Raw genomic sequence first — 19,669 nt, 5'->3', positions numbered from 1 at the left:
CTGCTCAAACTTCATTGGCCACCGCCGACAGCATGTTTTCGAGATACGCGAATGTCCTCAAATCCAGTCTTGGCATCTTGGAAGAAGACACCGCATGCCAATTTTCAAGTCAATCAGACTTAGGGTTGTGTAGTTATAGCCATTTGTTTGTTTTTTTCCCATGTTATAGTGCCATCAAGTGGCCAGTCGCTGTGTGCTTTTTTCACACGGCAACAGAATGAGCTCTTACATATGTGTGCCTAGTTTTGTGAAAATTTCCCATTCCATTCACAAGCCATTTTAGTAAAAGTGTCTCTTCCCACTTTGAACGCTTTGTCAGCCCTTGGAGACAGTGAATCAAAATGTAAACTTTTTTTTGACAAGTATTGAAATTCAGTCTCCAGAGAATCTTGCTGCACTGATTTGGTTCCGATCGGGCCAAGAACCCAGGACTAGTTCGCAAAAGTAGGTTTTTCAAAAAAATCCAAAATACCCTAAAATGTTGATGATCGAATAATACGACGATCGTTATAATATCTCACAATATTACTGTTTTTACTGTGTTTTCTGTCAAATAAATGCATCTTTGGGGAACATGAGACACTTTGTCTTTATGGCCAAAAGTTTCATTAATATCGTCATGAAGTTGCTTAATTTTGTACCATGGAAAATAAGAGGGAATAAAGTATAAAGATTTGATACATCAGCCTTGACAGATCCGAGAGTTATCCGTCAATCACACACACGCACACGTCTACACTAAAGACTATACATCTGTTCCCGTGAGATGGCGTGTGCACAACCTCTGCTTAATGCTAGATTCTTTGGTGTTAATGGCTGCTGATGTGTGTGTGTGTGTGTTATCTATTATTAATGCCTTCTGTGAAGCTCCATGTAATTAATATTTCATTCCCATGTATGCGTGTTTCCAAAGGGATCTTCACACACATCCTGTTGGACGAGGCAGCCCAGGCCATGGAGTGCGAGACCATCATGCCATTGGCGTTGGCGGCTAATAGCACCCGAGTCGTACTGGCAGGAGACCATATGCAGGTACCTGAGCGATGACATCAGCACGGAAAATGGCAATTTTGACCCATTGGTTCATTTTGTTTGTTTACAAGTGAAGATTTATGAATGTTTTAGTTAACTACAACTTGAAGTAAACTAACTACAACACAAAATCTTGGCCTAGATTAAAATATTTCTGCTAATTAACTCTGAACTAAAGTCCCTTCAAGGCAAGTAATCTCACTCGGTGGCCATCTTTGGCCAGCTAATTCAGTCATGCAAGTGCAATGAATGGGGAAACATCAAATTCTCCAAAGCTGTTCTCCAAGCTTACAATTAAATTTCATATTTAAAATCACCAATGAAATCTGACTCCGGCGTGAAGAACCGAGTGGAACCAATGGGCTTCTAATTAAGTGCCATTTAGATAGAAACCTCATCAGATACACTCATTTCCCGCTGCATTAAAAATTCATCTCACACCCTACTTGTACCTCCTCTCATGTGGAGGTGGGCCTCAAATCTATCAGTTAGGATTGGACAATCATTTCTTTAGAAGTGGTTGACTAGTAAGGGTTGCTGATATCTAGAGAACACAGTGACCGATTGCAGAATAGATGGACATAAAACAGAAAAAGTTTATTTTTTACAGATTATTTCCTTAAAATGTAAACGTGAAGTTTAAAAAAAGGTGAAGTTTAAAAGAAATAATTACTTTATATATATATACAGTACAGGCCAAAAGTTTGGACATTACTATTTTTAATGTTTTTGAAAGAAGTTTCTTCTGCTCATCAAGCCTGCATTTATTTGATCAAAAATACAGGAAAAAATGTAATATTGTGATATATTATTACAATTTAAAATAATTGGTTTTCAATTTATTATACTTTATACTTTATACTTTATCATTTATTTCGGTGATGCAAAGCTGAGAATATATCAGAGAATATATATATATATATATTCTCTGATGCAGTGTTCTTATTGTTTGCTAAAGCTATTCAAAGTCATTTTTCAGTAAAAATATAAAAAATTAAATATACATATTAAAGTAAAACATACTTAAATAAAAATTTGAAATGTTGCCTTAACTAACTTAACTAAAACAAGTTTAGTTACTAAAATTACTAAAACTAAAACTTACCTAAAAATGAATTAAAGCTATGTAGCAGTATTTAAAACAAGAAAAACGAATAAAAATGACAAAAGCACATAAAATGACTAAAACTTAAAATATAATTAAAACAAAAAACTGAAAGTATGAAAACAAGTTAATTCAAAACATTCATAAATACTAAAATAATATATAAATGATACTAAGATCTACATCTACACTCATCATTGTTCTGTGTTTGTACACATCAAGATCGTAAGAACTTTTTATCAAATGTCAAAATGCTAAATATTAGCCAATACATCATTCAACGATTAGATTCAAGAAATAGTTAATCCAGGAATGAAAGTCAAGACACATTACATCTGGCTTGAGGTTTGTGAATCCAAGGTGTGTGTGTGTGTGTGTGTGTGTGTGTGAGTAACGCATGCAATTGTGACTCTGAGGTCTCCTGTGCCCTTGCAGCTCAGTCCGTTTGTGTACAGCGAGTTTGCGCGGGAGAGGAATCTGCACGTGTCTCTTCTGGACCGGCTGTACGAGCATTACCCCTCCGAGTACCCCTGCAGGATCATGCTGTGCGAAAACTACCGCTCCCATGAGGCAATCATCAAGTAGGTGTGAACTTTTTCACACCACTCTTCCTGAGGAGAGACAGACATACAAACACACAAAACACCAGGGCTGTGTTGTTCCCGACATAATTACGCACACACTTCTCTCTCTCACTCGCAGTCTCTCACTGTTACGTCTTTGTGTCTCTCTGTTCTCCATTCCTGCTTCTATCTTTCTCCATTTAACTTTTAGGCTGGTTTCTATGTAGATATATTGTATGTATGACATGAATCAGAGGTTCTAAACTACTAGGACATTAGTACATGTCGATTCTCATTAGGTCACACACCGCAGGTATAAAGAAATGCTAAATTCAAATAATGAAAAGCAACAAACCAAATAGCCATGCATGGTTGGGAGAGCAAACTAAATCGACTCATCAACTTTTAAAATGGAGAAAATGCTTCCCATATTTTTTGTTGTTGGTGTCCAAGGCCGTACATTTGATTTAAAGTGTTTTTACACATTCAGGTTACCGTGTTGAATCTAGACAGATTCAGCGGATGTCAACATAGACAAATTCTTATCATCCTCAAACACTGAATAAAATTGCAGAAAAAAATATCACAAAGAATACATTAAATTAGCAAACATGATAATACCAAAATGACACCAGAAATTCTATATTGTCCTTTTAAATGTATTCAACCCTGTCTCACAGGTTTGAGCATAGTGGACATTTAAGGCAAAATGAACATTTTCTTGGTGATGTTATTGCAATCTGTATTTTGGTAGATTTTAAAATTGGATGCCCATTAAAATGAACCCAAAATGGTTCAATAATGTCCCTGTTGGAAGAAACTGGATATGATTATAAAACATCAAAAACACGCCAAATCTAAAGGAGTATTTCCCATTTTAATTTCTCTTGTGAAAATGAGTACTTTTGACATTTATGACAGAATAATTCATTAAAGTGAAAAATATCTGGAGACATGGGGGGGAAAAAACGCACAGCTTCTCTGATCGGAAAGCAATTAAAATGCCTTAAAATAGAATATTAAAATACAGGAGTCTAGTCCACCAGTAAAAATGCTTCTTTTATCACAAATTACATTATCAACATAATAAGAGTGAAGTGTTTAATGAATGTTAGTGTTATTTTATGACAGCAGCACTCAAGCTTCATCCATTTTTGATAAATATTGAATTACAGATTTTCAGTGTGGACCCAGACTTTGAATCCGACTGCTAAATTCTTTTATGTAAATATATCCAAACATAATCCTCAGTGGGATCAGTTTCAATCCATGTTTTAAATATAATATGAGACGTTTTTCCTTATAGACAGACAAGGTATTGCATGCATAAATTGAGGTCTATTACCACATACCCCTTTTCCACCAGCATGAACCAAGTGCTAGTTCAGAGCCAGAGCTATTGCCAGTTCGGAGTTGGTTCGACTGACGAGCCTTCTAAGAACCGGCTTGCCTTTCCACAGGCCAGAGAGCCGCCACAGAGCCAGATCTTATGTCACTGTATACATCTCATTTTACCCAGCAACGCTAGCATGGCAGCTCCAAACACATCAGGCTTGTTCGTGATGGTTCGGCTTCCAAACACTCCCACAGCTCCGATCGGTCCGCGCCGCTCCGATGCCTTCCATCAACAATGGCGGTCGTTGCGTTACTATTGATGCTCATGGCTTTGCGAACCTACATCGGCATCCAAACACGCAAATCCAACGCGTTCGTGCAGCTCGCCGTAACTTGCATAGACTGAGATTACAATCGAGCTGCTATTAGCTTGATTAGCTGCTATTTGAAAAAATGGCAGGCACAAGTTTCTGTTCATCTTTTTGGTCACGGTGACCCAGTCCCTGAGGCAAACGGTTCTTACTTCTAGACCAGCAATGTTTTGGTGCTACTTAAGAACCACTTTTCCTGGTTCAGAGCTGGTGCTTTGGGTGTCGAAAGACAAAGAACTGATTTTGAAACTAGGCTTTGGCTCTGATCCAGCACTCAAACTGCCTTGGTGGAAAAGGGGTATCAGATGGTACAGTAAATGCCAGTGGTAACACATATGCTGTAATTCCCTGTTTGGACTCCACGTTGTGTGTTTTGAGATTGAAATCTGACAAAACAGAACAAAGATGGTCGCCAAAGATGGAACACCTCTCTGAGCGGCGGGAGCCATTTTGACGCCAGCGCTGAGACTTTGTAAAATTAAGTGCCAGTCTGTTTTGGATGTGTTCAGGCATTCACTGATAGCTTATCCCCGATGCCTCCCAGTGCTCTCCACTTTTGAGGAGTCAGAAATAATGACTAAAACGTCCTTGATTGGAGAGCTTTGGCGTCAAATCGTTAATTAAAAAGGATGTGAGTGTTTTCAACGCTGAAATTTGCATCACATTGTTTTTTATCGAATCATTTTACATGCAATCTGCATATATTGTGCTGTTAAACGTTTGAGTGCGTAATTTACAATTCAACCAATGTGTAATTGTGGAATATAAACAAAAGTGTTAATAAACCCATTGCACCGATAAATACATTTGGCAGCATTTGAAATCTTCTAGTGTTTTAGCTTCATATTTGGAGTTAGAGGTCTTGATAGTGAAGCTGAATGGTTATTTTAAGGTTGTCAGTGCTGACTGTGTGTTCTGGCTGACTGCAGCTATACGTCTGAGCTCTTCTACGAGGGCAAACTGATGGCCAGCGGGAAGCAGCCGCCCCATAAGGACTTCTACCCTCTGACCTTCTTCACTGCCCGCGGAGAAGATGTTCAAGAGAAGAACAGCACTGCTTACTACAACAACGCTGAGGTAACCCCAACACAACCATTGACAAGTTATCTCATTTCATCTGTTACATATAGTTTTCAGTGCACTAGATTTGGTGCGAACAGGCCTAATATCAGATTGACTAGATGTATGGGTGTATTGGACCGTTATCATTGAGAATCCGTTGGGAATGCTCTGTCAGGTGTTTGAGATAGTTGAGCGGGTGGAGGAGATGAGGAAGAAGTGGCCGGTGGCCTGGGGGAAGCTGGACGAGGGGAGTATCGGTGTGGTCTCGCCCTACGCCGACCAGGTCTTCCGAATCAGAGCCGAACTTCGCAAGAAGAGGATGCCAGAGGTCAGCGTGGAGAGAGTTCTCAACGTCCAGGGTGAGTGAAAAATGCTAATACCAATTCTGAAGTGTACTTTAATATGCACAAATGGCCCAAATTATATTGTTTTTTTGCAGAAAATCATGGTAGCATGCAAATTTTGGGACTAAAACTAGCTACTTTCCATGCTATTGCATGTTATTTAATAGTTTATAGGGTGATGGGGATTATGAGAATTGGTTAAGGGCACCTGTTATGTTTTTTTTTTACCCTTCCTTTAGTGTATAATATAGCTTTCTGCGCATGTAAATGATCTGCAAAGTTACAAAGCTCAAAGTTCACACCAAATGGAGCTAATCTTTCCAACAGAAAACACTTTCCTTAAACGCCTGGTTTGTAGACCTGTAATTATTTCCATGAGATGGATGCTCACGCTCAAACAAAAGCAGTTGTAAGGCCAGGAAGAGTTTCATTTTGTTGAAGGGCAAAACATCATTACATTGACTTGTCATACAGAGGTTGCATTTATTGAGCAACCACAATCGCAAACAATATAGTCGAGATTCATGTTTGGATTTATTACAGTTCCTCACTAAGAAGGTTTGCTCATAGATTTAGTCGCAGTACAAGCACAAGCGGCCTCGTGAAGGAACATAGACTGGCTGAATTACACTTTCATATAAGCAGAATATTGCAGTGGAGCTTGTTACAAACTCCAACATACATTTTGGGAAGATTAAGTAAAACACTGTGCAGAAAATGTATCCATTTTAAAGTCCCCGTGAACATGAAGTTGCAAACAACTTTTCTCCAGTGTTGTGACGTATTTCCAAGTTAAACGGAATATTGAATAGAGGGCGGGGTTTTACTTTAGCGCTCCTCCTCTCCATCTCTCGCTCATCTCGGACTAACGGTTTGAGGGGAGTGGTTTAGCGTTTTCAACCCAAGCCGTCAAACTGACGTCATCAGAGAAGGAACGCCATTCCAGACCGGAAGTAACTTTGATTAAAGATTTAAAGATTTTTTCTGTGTATTAACTTGCACGGATTAATGTTCACCACAAGACTAGTAATATGCACTAACAAAGTAAATACGGTTCAAATTTGATTTCATGACGACCTTAAGAGAAAAGCTATGATTGGGGGATTTAAACTCTTGACATCTGGCAACCGTGGAGGCTTGTTGCCAATGCAAGATAACGGAAATGTCGATAAATAATCAGCAGGCCAATATCTCAGATGATTGTACTTAGTTAATCGAGAGAATCATGTGGCCCTGATAGTTTACAATCTTGGATTTATGTTTCCACTGACCAGTGAAAAAGATTGCTTTCACGGGGAGGGAAACATTTGATCGTACCTCACAATTTTGTCAAAGTGAGGCATTTTCAGCATAATTAAGGTACCTAACCATTGGAACATCGTTCGCGTTGTGAATGCGCCTGTGCTTCTTTAAAATGCTCCCCCTGGAAGAAGATCACTAGGTTTTAAACCAGACCCCATGTGTCAGCCCAGACGGGTGGCAGAGAGAGAGAGTTTACAAGACAGCAATTTAGCCTGCCAAATGTGTGTTTGGTGTCCCGCGGGTTTCATTTTGAAAAGCCAGATTGGTTTGTGCATAATTGATGCCGTTTGGTTCAGCCTGTTGCATTGAAATCACCTTTTTAATGGATGGAGAAATTCCTGCACTCAGGTTGTGCTTGTTTGGCACAGAGATTCATCTTAAGTGATCATTACCCGAGTCATGTTCTTGCCTGGCTGCCAATCTGAGCTGGGCACCATAAAGGAGAAGTCACTGTAAGTTCTGCTTTTGTCGTAATTCATAGAGAGATCTTCTGTTATTATAGTGACATTCATTGCATGTTCATGGCTTTCCAGGGTCAACATGACATCAAATTTAAACCCCATTTTCTTAAAGCACCTTCGTTCCAAGTCTTACTGTGAGGTTGTTCGTTGGTGTACAACAGAGTTTCCCAAATGGGGGTTCGTGACTATCAAAAAAAACAACTAGCAACAAATCTAGCAACTTTTTAAATTGCTGGTTAACGTAGTCAGTCACTCGTTCCATTTTATTAACAGAAAATATGGAAATGAGAACAGCTTTATTGGACATTTGGCTATATATTATATCAAAATACAGTATGAGTGCACAGATTGGGAGAGAGAACAGATGTAAACTGCTGACAGTTGGCGCATCTAGCGACATGGTGACTTTTTGCGCAGGCTTTAGCTACTTTCTATTGAAAATAGTTGGCAACGCTGACTGCAGGGGGTTCACGAGTTGATGAAAAGCTAATCATTAATCATGTAAAACTGCACGATTATTGCGGCATAACCTGCTGTATTCAGTGGCTCGGAGAAGCTCGGTTCACCGTAAATGCAGCAAACTCTATTTGAGAGCGCAATATGCTCCAGGTTTACACATTCACATCATTTCCAACTTTTTTGTGGACAGAAGTTTGCAGCATTTGAGGAGTATTCTGTCCAAATAAAAGCTCAAGGATGATTTATGTTTAAAGCTCGAGATTAAGCATTTGAAAGTAAATAATTTAGGACAGAAATATTGGTAACTTGTATAGTGTATATATAATATTATTATTATTATTATAATCATTATCAAATATTCTTTTATTTTACAGTCCATTTCTAATATCCAAAAGTAATGTATTTTGGTAAAAATAAGGTCTTATTAACTTCTTAACATTAGTTAAAGGGGCTCTATGTAGAATTCAGGAACTCTTGTTATTAGCGACACCGGTGGTCGTTAAGTGAACTGCAGCCAGCAGCTTATTGCTTGCACTTGTACACGTGCACACGTAACGCACAAGACTGAACATGATTCAAGTCCCGGTTTTACTTTCACGGCGAAGTTCTTTTTTCGTTCTTCGCTTATAGAAGTAAAAAGAAGTTTGGAATACTTGAAAAAGTTGAACAAATCAGTCTGCAAGCTTTCATAGGCAACCTAGGAAGTCGGAGTAGTTTCGTTTCAAGCAGTTCACACACCGGCAATAAAAAACTATTATGTGGTAATTCTTACATATAATGAGTAACATTAAATGCATTAGAACTAGCTCAGTAATATATTTTACAGTATTTTTTAACTTTTGTTAATGTTACTTAATAAATACACAATTGTTTGTTGTTTGTTCGTGTTAATTCACAGTGCCTTAACTAATGTTAACAGATAAAACGTTTGACTTTAAATATTTAGTAAATGTAAAATTTAACATTGACTAATACATGCTAGTATTGTTTGTCACTAATGTATTGAACTAATGTTAATGAAACAACAACTCTCCTTTTCTGCAGATTCTTCGAAGTAAAACTGGTTTCATGTTGACTTTTTATTGATTGTCTTACGCCAGCACGGTGTGCAACACATAAAGTACACGTATCTCCTGCTGTCCATAGGTAAGCAGTTCCGGGTGCTGTTCCTGAGCACCGTCCGCACCCGTCACACCTGCAAACACAAGCAGACGGCCATCAAGAGGAAGGAGCAGCTGGTGGAGGACTCCACTGAAGACCTGGACTACGGCTTCCTCTCCAACTACAAGCTGCTGAACACTGCCATCACTCGAGCGCAGTCCCTGGTGGCCGTGGTGGGAGACCCCATCGCTCTCTGCTCAGTGGGGCGCTGCAGGTAACCGGACACTTTTTAAATGGCTCAACCACTTAGTTTGTTGTAGTTAAGGCCTGTTTATTTAAAGGGATATTTCACCGCTGGAAAGATGAATGTGTATTTAAATGGGGTCATTTATGTAGTAGAAATGTGAAATTATTTTAGAAGTTGGTGCCTTCTAGACTGAGAAAAGCCAGAAAATTTTATTTTTGCTCATGTGGATGAAAGACAACAACTCCCAGAATGCACTTGCTTCGCTGCCCTCCGAGGCCACTCCCAAGCCACGCCTACCGGTTACAGAGGGCAGTATCGGAAGAAATGACACAACTAGGCTACTAGTCGACTCGACACTGAAAAGACGCCGTTTTATCGTGAGATCCCCCTATGGGCGGGTTGAAAACATGCGGGACGAGCTCCTCCTACTGGCTGTAGTGTCTCGCCTCTGGCCAAAAAAGCCACAGATGACACTAAATGACGATTTTTGTGTCATCTGAGGGTTTTTTCCAGACACACAATACAGAAATCTCTCGTCTCAGGGGGACATGAGGGAGGGAAGCTCGGTCATTCGAAAATACTACCGGGTTTCTACTGATACAAAGCTTAATGCTAATCGGTGAAGTATCCCTTTAATTATTCCATTCACACTACTGGTTAAAAATTTGGAATAATTTGAAAGAAGGATTTTTTGTTATGTTTTTGAAAGAAGTCTATTATTATCACTAGTCTGACTCCATTCTTCAGTGTTCATCTTTCAGAAATCATTCTAATATGTTGATTTACTCAATTATTAATAATGCTTCTTGTTATAAAACAAAGAGATTTACTTTGTGCTGCTTAATTTTTTTGTGGAAATCATTTTGTTTCATGCTTTGGTGTTCAGAAAGTACAAAAGAATGACATTTATTTTAAATTTGAATCTTTTTTAACATTATAAATGTCTCTGCTGTCACTTTTATCTATTTAATGCATCCTCTCCTCTCTGTATAAAAGTATGAATTTCTTAGTGTTAAGATCATCATATTAGAGTGATTTCTGAAGGATCATGTGACGCTGAAGATTGGAGTAATGATGCTGAAAATTCAGCTTTGATCACAGGAATAAATTACATTTTAAGCTATATTATATTTTAAATTATAATAATATTTCACATTTTTACAGTCTTGGTAACAGGGATGAGATTTTTCCGGATTAATCCGGAATTCCGGATTTTCCGACCTGAAAATGTGACTTACGTGAATCATGCAGATCTGTTAAAAAAAAAAAAAAAAAAAAAAGATTTGGGGGGGTGGGGTTGGGGGTTCTCACAGCCGTCACCATGGTAACCCGGGACGGAACCACAATCGCCGTCCCCGCGCAACAGGGCCACACCGGGCGGCACGTCACCATGGTTACAGATGGCAAAGAGATGCATTTTTCCTTCCTTTCCATATAGATCCGCCACCAGTTTGATCGGGGGGGTGTCTCAGTATATTTTCCTGCTTTTTTGTCCTTAGCCAATCACATGCCTGTGGTAAGCATAAGAGACTTCATAATCGTAATTATTCCAAACTTCTGACCAGTAGCGCAGTGAGTGGTCGATGGGGTTTGTTTCTACAGTAAAAGAATCGACCTGACCTCTGGGGGGCAAAGAGTCATCGCACAACCTTCTGAATGTTTTCGGAGTTTGTGATGTGAATGGGGCTTTGTGTTTCGTGTGGGTAAGCCTGTCTGGATGTGTAAGCAGGGCAGACAGTGGCTCACTGCTGTCTGGTTTTGGTGAGTACCTGTGTAGTCAGAGTCCTCAAAGGAAGAGCTGTCCCTCTGCCTTCCCATCATGCACTTCACCGCTGTCAGCTTGGACTAATACGCTCCTCACGCACGAACGCTTCAGACATAGCGTCTATAGAAGGGATATCAAATCTTTTGGCACCTCTCTTCAGGGTTCTGTTCGGAGGACGGTGTAAAGCTAATGCACTTGTTTACCGCAGCTTCTGCTAGCCTTGTCATTTTGCAGTAGTGAATAACGCATTTCTATGGACAAAAGGTCAGAGAGTGAGCTGATACAGGAAAAGTGGCCAACCCTAATAATCATAAGTATGAGTAGGGCCTTGTGATTTCTGTGATGCGGAAAGCGCTGACAGAATTGCGGACTCGAGCCATAAAAACTGAATTTACTGTATAACGTGGAATGTCATGGAATTTGACAAATCTTAGATAAATGCATCTAAACTAGGGTTGTTTAATTTTCATTTGATTACACTTTAAATTAATGTTTTATGCCTTCATTTGATTACTGCTGGTTTTTGATCATTCATTTGCATTAAATCATAAATCCAGAAAAATTCAAACACAACACCGTGAGGTCACACATGCAACAGAATGTCATGTGACCGCAAGGAAGCAATACTACCATATCAACTACTGTTTCACATGCTATTTTTAAAGTGCCCTTATTATGCTATACTAAAGGTTCCTAATGTTGTTTTGGAGGTCTCCTACAATATGTTTACATCCATCCAAGATCAAAGAATGCTTTAGTTTTTTCATAATATACATTTCAGCATCACCTTTTTTCTCATGGTGTCTGAAACGGTTCGATAAAGGATTCAGTCTCTCTGAACTCCTCTTTTCTGAGAGTCTACTCTGCTCTGATTGGTCAGATGACCCAGTCTGTTGTGATTGGTCTACTCTGTTATGATTGGTCAGATGACCCAGTCTTTTGTGATTAGTCTACTCTGCTCTGATTGGTCAGATGACCCAGTCTGCTGTGATTGGTCTACTCTGCTCTGATTGGTCAGATGACCCAGTCTGTTGTGATTGGTCTACTCTGTTATGATTGGTCAGATGACCCAGTCTGCTGTGATTGGTCTACTGTTATGATTGGTCAGATGGCTCAGTCTGTTCTGATTGGTCTACTCTGGTCTGATTGGTCAGATGGCCCAGTCTGTTGTGATTGATCTACCCTGCTCCCTTTTGGTCAGATGACCCAGTCTGTTGTGATTGGTCTCTTCTGCTCTGATTGGTCAGATGACCCAGTCTGTTGTGATTGGTCTCTTCTGCTCTGATTGGTCAGATGACCCAGTTTGTTGTGATTGGTCTACTCTGCTCTGATTGGTCAGATGGCCCAGTCTGTTGTGATTGGTCTACTCTGCTCTGATTGGTCAGATGACCCAGTCTGCTGTGATTGGTCTACTCTGCTCTGATTGGTCAGATGACCCAGTCTGTTGTGATTGGTCTCTTCTGCTCTGATTGGTCAGATGACCCAGTCTGTTGTGATTGGTCTCTTCTGCTCTGATTGGTCAGATGACCCAGTTTGTTGTGATTGGTCTACTCTGCTCTGATTGGTCAGATGACCCAGTCTGTTGTGATTGGTCTACTCTGCTCTGATTGGTCAGATGACCCAGTCTGCTGTGATTGGTCTACTCTGCTCTGATTGGTCAGATGACCCAGTCTGTTGTGATTGGTCTACTCTGTTATGATTGGTCAGATGACCCAGTCTGCTGTGATTGGTCTACTCTGTTATGATTGGTCAGATGGCTCAGTCTGTTCTGATTGGTCTACTCTGGTCTGATTGGTCAGATGGCCCAGTCTGTTGTGATTGATCTACCCTGCTCCCTTTTGGTCAGATGACCCAGTCTGTTGTGATTGGTCTCTTCTGCTCTGATTGGTCAGATGACCCAGTTTGTTGTGATTGGTCTACTCTGCTCTGATTGGTCAGATGACCCAGTCTGTTGTGATTGGTCTACTCTGCTCTGATTGGTCAGATGGCCCAGTTTGTTGTGATTGGTCTACTCTGCTCTGATTGGTCAGATGACCCAGTCTGTTGTGATTGATCTACCCTGCTCCCTTTTGGTCAGATGACCCAGTCTGTTGTGATTGGTCTCTTCTGCTCTGATTGGTCAGATGGCCCAGTTTGTTGTGATTGGTCTACTCTGCTCTGATTGGTCAGATGACCCAGTCTGTTGTGATTGGTCTACTCTGCTCTGATTGGTCAGATGACCCAGTCTGTTGTGATTGGTCTCTTCTGCTCTGATTGGTCAGATGGCCCAGTTTGTTGTGATTGGTCTACTCTGCTCTGATTGGTCAGATGACCCAGTCTGTTGTGATTGGTCTCTTCTGCTCTGATTGGTCAGATGACCCAGTTTGTGCAGGAAGTAATACTGCTTATGACTCGTTTCAGGCAGAATCCGTTCTTTCTTTTCTGAGACAATAGCCCCTTTCACACAGCAATCCCGTTAAATTAGCATAAAATTGCCAGATTTTCTTTTCTGTTAAATACACAAATATGCTGTTCACACAAGCACCGGCATTCTAACTTTTTACCGGTAAGAGACCATTCACACATCAGCAGTGAAATACGAGTAAATTCTGTGATGACTGTCATCGGAAATGATCTTTAAAAGCCAGTCCGTTGTCTTCATCCGTCCGCATGAGAAGCGCTTAAGTTTCACTAACTGGTCAATTTGACAACATTTTTGGACGTCTGAGTGAAAGGCATAATGGATGATCAAACAGAACGTGTTTTTGCCCTTAAAAACACAAGACACACATAATGGTATCCAAATGTAGAGCCGCAGTGCCGATGAATGCAAGAGAAGGCCGGGTCTCGAGTGCGACACGTTGAAAAGCTGCGAAACGTGGTCATCTTGTGCATATTTACATAGAAAAACTATTAAAAGCTTTCTGTAAACAGCACAGAGTAATCATGTCATCTCAGAGTAACTTTATGATTGGCCCAAAGCAGACTTCTTACGTCAGCGCGTGCTGACCTCGTACGTGATCAGACAGGTAATCTTCATTCTGTTCACACAGAGCACATTACTGGTAATTTACTGCTAATGTTACAACTTCCCTTACTGGGAAATTGCCGGAACCAATTTACCGGTATTTTTGAAAAGGTCCTGTTCACACATGATCTCTTACTGGTAATATACCAGTGAAGACTGCATGTGTGAAAGGGGCTAATAGCTCCCATTTATCATGCGCTTTGATTTTTGAAACCTTGCAGACCTTTTACATTCACAAACATATAATGTGTGACCCTGGATCACAAAACCAGTCACATGTCGCACGGGTATACACATTGTATGGATCAAAATTATCAATTTTTCTTTTATGCCAAATATCATTAGGTTATTAAGTAAAGATCATGTTCCATGAAGATATTTTGTAAATTTCCTACCGTAAATATATAAAACATGTATTTTTGTGAGTAAATGCAGAACAATCGCCAACATAAATGATCAACTTTAAAGGAGATTTTCTCAATATTTTGATTTTTTTACACCCACAGATTCCAGATTTTCAAATAGTCAAATATTGTCCTATCCTAACAAACCATACATCAATGGAAAGCTTATTTATTCAGCTTTCGGATGATGTATAAATCCCAATTTCATAAAATTGACCCATGTGACTGGGTTGGTGGCGCAGGGTCACATATCTGTTATCTAATATATCAATATAATATCTGAACAAGCATAATAGGGCCACTGTAATAAAACAGTAGGCAGGATAGAGTATATGCTGTGCAGAATGCTAGTTTTTTTCTAGCCATTGATTAAACGGTCAGTCTTCTGATATCTCTTCCATAGCAAAATATCTCTTCCATATGGGATCCATACAAGATTGTCCAAACAAAAAATGCTTTTTTTATTATTATTTATTACATTTAAACCTAGCTCCAATACCAAAGGTACAGATACAAGAGAGCAGTGAATGATATGTAGCTCGTGGGAAGTTAACAATCCCCTGTGCCTGTGACCTTTGACCCCTGACCTCTTGTGTTTTGGCTCTTGTGACATGAAAATGACAGTGTGTATCGCTGTCAGGCAGGGTTGGGCGTTCAGTGTGTGTGTTTGTGTATGTTTATAGGGGTGTGTTGACACTCCCTCAGAGAGCTGTCTGTCACTTCGCTGGCAACCCTCTCTATCCTCCCTAGTTGCAGCTCCACTGTCGCTATGGAGACAGACTCGCATCAACCAATCGGTAGAGACCGGCCACAGTAAATGTCAAGCTGAAGGGCCTGGCAATTAAATCTGTGTGTGTGGTGAAGATTCGGTGCTGTCCATTCAACAAGCTCAGAGCACAGCTTAACAGACTTCAGTAATCGAAGCGTTACCCTCGTCACATGACCTGTGATGACTAACCCAGCTAAAGTGCTGTGATAGTTTCAAAGAATCCTTTTTTTTTTTTTTTCATCTGGAAATATTTCTTTTCATAGATCAGTATATGGGTTAATCTCATGAAAACATGCTTATGTTTTATCCCAGAATCAATAAAACAATCAAATTAGATTTTTTCAGATTACATTTTTGTAAGTTAAAATCAGCATTATGAAATACCACCAGTGTTAAAGGGATAGTTCACGCAAAAATAAAATTTCTGTCATTAATTACTCCACCCTCATGTCATTCCAAACCCGTAAGACCTTCGTTCATCTTCAGAACACAAATGAAGATATTTTTCCTTAAATGCGAGAGCTTTCTGAACCAGCCATAGGCTTTCAAGGCCAAGAAATTTAGGAAAGACATTGTTAAAATAGTCCATGTCTACAGTGGTTCAACCTTAATGTTATGAAGTGACAAGAATACTTTTTGTGCACAAAAAAAACTAACAAAAATAATGACTTTACCAGTATTTCTTCTCTGAAATGCATTGCGATAATGAGAATTTAGTGTTCAAATGTGCTTGTCACAATTGGAAGATCTTTATAGTTTTAATAAAAAATACTTCTTTTTATTTTGAAATATATAGTTTCCTCTTAATTTTATTATTTTGGTTTTGTGAGATTCCCTGATACACCGATGTCAGATAAATATGTGTTTGCTGCAGTTCTAGCTGGCTGTTGTATAACACATCCACTGTCTACAAGCTGTTTTGCATCTAATTCAGTCTGTCACTGTAAGTTTGACTTGTCAACTCCTCATCAAGCTCCTGATTAGTTCAATCAGTTCCGCTTCCTCAAGGCCTCATCACACTATCTGAAATGAGTTCTGCTGTCTGTGGAGGAGGGGGCACAAACTATCGCTTGCAGAGTTGACATGTACTGCAAACACTAACTCAACCTGAAGTTTCAAACTGTCTGGTGCTGATGTTGCCTGTGCCGTTGTGTGTGACATTGGAAGGTGTAAAAATGTGTAGCACTGGTGAGATCACATCAGATTTCCCGTATGTTCTGACTAATACATCTCTGTTTGGATTTTTGCTTAGAGGTTTGTGCAATAAACTGACGTCAGAATGGTCAAATTCATCAACCCTTAAACCTTATACCAAATTAATACTAGTCATCAATTAGGGTGCTTAAAGATGAAGTAATAATGCACCAACCAACGCAGGGCTGTAATCAGGTTTATGGTGCTTTTGTTTGTTATCCTGCTAATTAGGGGTGTTTGATATCACGATTTTTGTTCGTGGGCGATTAAAATCCCTCCACGATCTGCTTTTGAAGAAACATCAGAGTATCGTGTTACAGTGCATTCTCTCAGTTGCAGTTCTGACGCCTCCGTCCCGACAATACTGTACAACGCGACGTACATTCACATCCCATGTTAACGCAGAGGTAAAGTTACACTCACGGGACACTGCAGTTAGTTACATTGGTTACATGTGCTTAAAAGCCTTGCCAGTTAAACATTTCATTTGTATTCTGATGCGCTGCTGTTCTAACATGCGCTTTCCTGAGCGCGTACACCCGAAGCCCACAGGCACTAAAAGCCTGTCTAACAGCGCCTGGTTACTGAGTACTAAGTTATCTTTCAAGTCTTATTGCGCTAATACTATCAAATACACACAAGGGTTACATAAACGCAGTTGGTTGTGTCTAAAGTGAAAGCAAACATTGGAAAATCGTGTGTGTGTGTGTGTCATATGCTCATAAAACGAGGCATTGGAAAGTTTGTAAGTACATCAGGAGTTTATTTAAATAACACTTGCCTGACGGATTGTGCTACCGCTAACCCGGACATCGAGGTCACTTCCGTGATTTGGGAAAAGCCTGCAAATAGTATAGAACCTATTTGTACTACTGTAGAAGTTTGGTACCATTCTGGGCATTATTAGTGGGGTAATTTACGAGATATTACCTTGGATCCACTAAGCCATCCGGCTGATTTCTCTAAATAAGCTCTAACTTTAATAATGTTCGACCAAGGGAAAAATGGGTGGGGGTGTTTGGCTCGAGCTCATGGTGCAAAGGACCCTAGGTTGAAATTACTCTGAACCATCCCTTTAATCAACATGGTATCTACAGACCTGGTGAATTACTACTTTGATTTCTTTACCAAGTCAAGCACAAAACAGAGCCTTGATCCTCTTCATCTACACTCACAACACATTGAATCTCATACAGTCGATGAGGTCTTCAACAAGTGGCCCTATTGAGTTCAAAATGTGACAAAGATGCTTGCTGGGAATAACATGATATATCGTCTAGGCTGGTTATAATGCTAGTATTTTGTGATATTGGGATTGGCTGATAACCAGGACAGTGCTAGTTCCAAAGTCCTTAAATTATGTTTTATATGTATATTATGTACCATTGTTAAATTGGCTCCAGCTAAATCTAATGGTGTTTAGGTAGGCCTAGGGAGAAAAATCAAAAGACCTGAAGGTGAGTAAAAGTTTATTGCTTTAAAAGTTTGCCACCTTGTCTTTCTTAAACTTGAAAGCTTGAGGCACATTTCAGAAATGTTGACTCATATTCACAGGCAATACATTCTGCCTACTCGCGGCTCCCTCTTAAAAACAAATACCAGAATTGCCACGGCCTTAAACTCAACTCGGTCCACCGCTTTCTGTCTTTACCGTGACACAAGCATACCAACCCGTGCTTTATCTTTTCAACCTTAAACTGACCAAATTCTTACAGCTTAAAATGTTACAAGATCCCTCATTTGCCTCTTTCAGAGGCAGGAGAGACCAGCCGCTAAATTACACGGTGACGCATCGAGTTTCTCCAGCTCTGAGTCACAGTGGAGGTCTGAGATTGCTTGAGATTGATGTCGCCGGAGTCAGGATTGTGAATTCCCCCGTCCGAGCTGGAGTGATGTGAAATATGGCTATTAGAGAGAGAATCATTCATATTTCTGCCTTCCATGTTGTCAGTGTGGCTTCACCAGTCACCCGTGAGATCAGATTTGGTTCTTACATTGTGTGTTACCCTGCTTGTGTGATTTTGATTCATTTGTAACTCAATAAGATGATGTGCAGTGGTGCACAAACTCTATTGACCGAGTCACTAACTCCGGTCTGAATGTGAATATCTCATTTTGTTTTCCAAGGGGTTCCAGTTGTGTGCCTTGTTTTACATATTGTATCAATAATTAATCTTTTTACCCCTGTGGGACTCTCCGATTGGATCGAAATCTGTACTAGAGAGTAACTAGTAGAGATGCACTTACTAAATTTCTCCACCGATAGTTTGATTTTTATTAAGGGGGAAAATATCTCTTCCAACTTATGCTGTAAACTATATAGGGGACCCTCTCATTTGGTACTTTACAATAATAGTAGATGTTAAAATGAACAACAGAGCCCAAAGTATTATATTCAACTGCTATTTGTTTGCTGTAATAATAATTACACTCAAATAAAAACTGAAATGTTTGTATAGGCCTACATCTCATTTGCACATAAGGTAGTTTTCATAAACACTTGTCATCATGACAAATTTATATAAACATACATTAAAGGAACACGCCAACACAGCCATCTCCTAACCGTATAAATACTGGGAACTATATTCTCAGAAGGTGAAGCACTGCTACTTGGGCGGAGTGATTTGCTCGCAGCGCCTGAGAAGCCCCGTGGTGAGGAGCAGAGAGTTTGCTCAGAGTTGGAGTAAATCACTCCGCCCAAGTAGCAGAGCTTCGCCTTCTGAGAATATAGTTCCCAGTATGTATACGGTTAGAAGATGGCGGTGTCTCATGTGACCTTGTTATTCATACACGCTGTGACTATACAAATCACAACATGTAAATAGGAAAATGTTGGCGTTATTTTGTCACTTATTGGGAGCAGTATGCTAGCTGGAGCCGTTTACCTCCAGTCTTTGTGCTAAGCTAGGCTAGTAGTGGGTGTGTCAGACAGAGTTACGGCACGTATGTATGGACTTCTCTAACTCTGGGGGATACGGTGAATAAGCTAAAATCCCAAAAAGTCGGCATGTTCCTTTAACAGTAAATAAGCTCCTCTCTAGCGTTTTTTTATAGCTAACTAACAAACTGAACACTGACTTTCCTGAGGTAAATGCAACGTTAAGTAACATAAGCTGACAAGCTGTTACGTGGCAAATTGTTTTAT

The 19,669-nt window shown here is 39.9% G+C and overlaps 1 protein-coding gene across 3 annotated transcripts in view; it reads left to right on the top strand.

Annotated features, from left to right (window-relative positions):
• Nucleotides 1-19,669, top strand: part of helz (helicase with zinc finger) — a 66,131-nt gene that overhangs the window by 30,090 nt on the left and 16,372 nt on the right. For all 3 annotated transcript variants that reach the window (XM_079873894.1, XM_079873893.1, XM_079873895.1), the window contains exons 17-21: nucleotides 914-1,032; nucleotides 2,573-2,718; nucleotides 5,336-5,483; nucleotides 5,644-5,827; nucleotides 9,181-9,409. In XM_079873894.1, the coding sequence (XP_079730020.1) occupies nucleotides 914-1,032; nucleotides 2,573-2,718; nucleotides 5,336-5,483; nucleotides 5,644-5,827; nucleotides 9,181-9,409 (826 nt within the window). The remainder of the gene's footprint in view (nucleotides 1-913; nucleotides 1,033-2,572; nucleotides 2,719-5,335; nucleotides 5,484-5,643; nucleotides 5,828-9,180; nucleotides 9,410-19,669) is intronic.

This window comes from Squalius cephalus (genome assembly GCF_949319135.1).
Source record: "Squalius cephalus genome assembly, chromosome: 1".
NCBI lineage: Eukaryota > Metazoa > Chordata > Actinopteri > Cypriniformes > Leuciscidae > Squalius > Squalius cephalus.
This window is presented reverse-complemented; position numbering and strand designations above follow the sequence as displayed.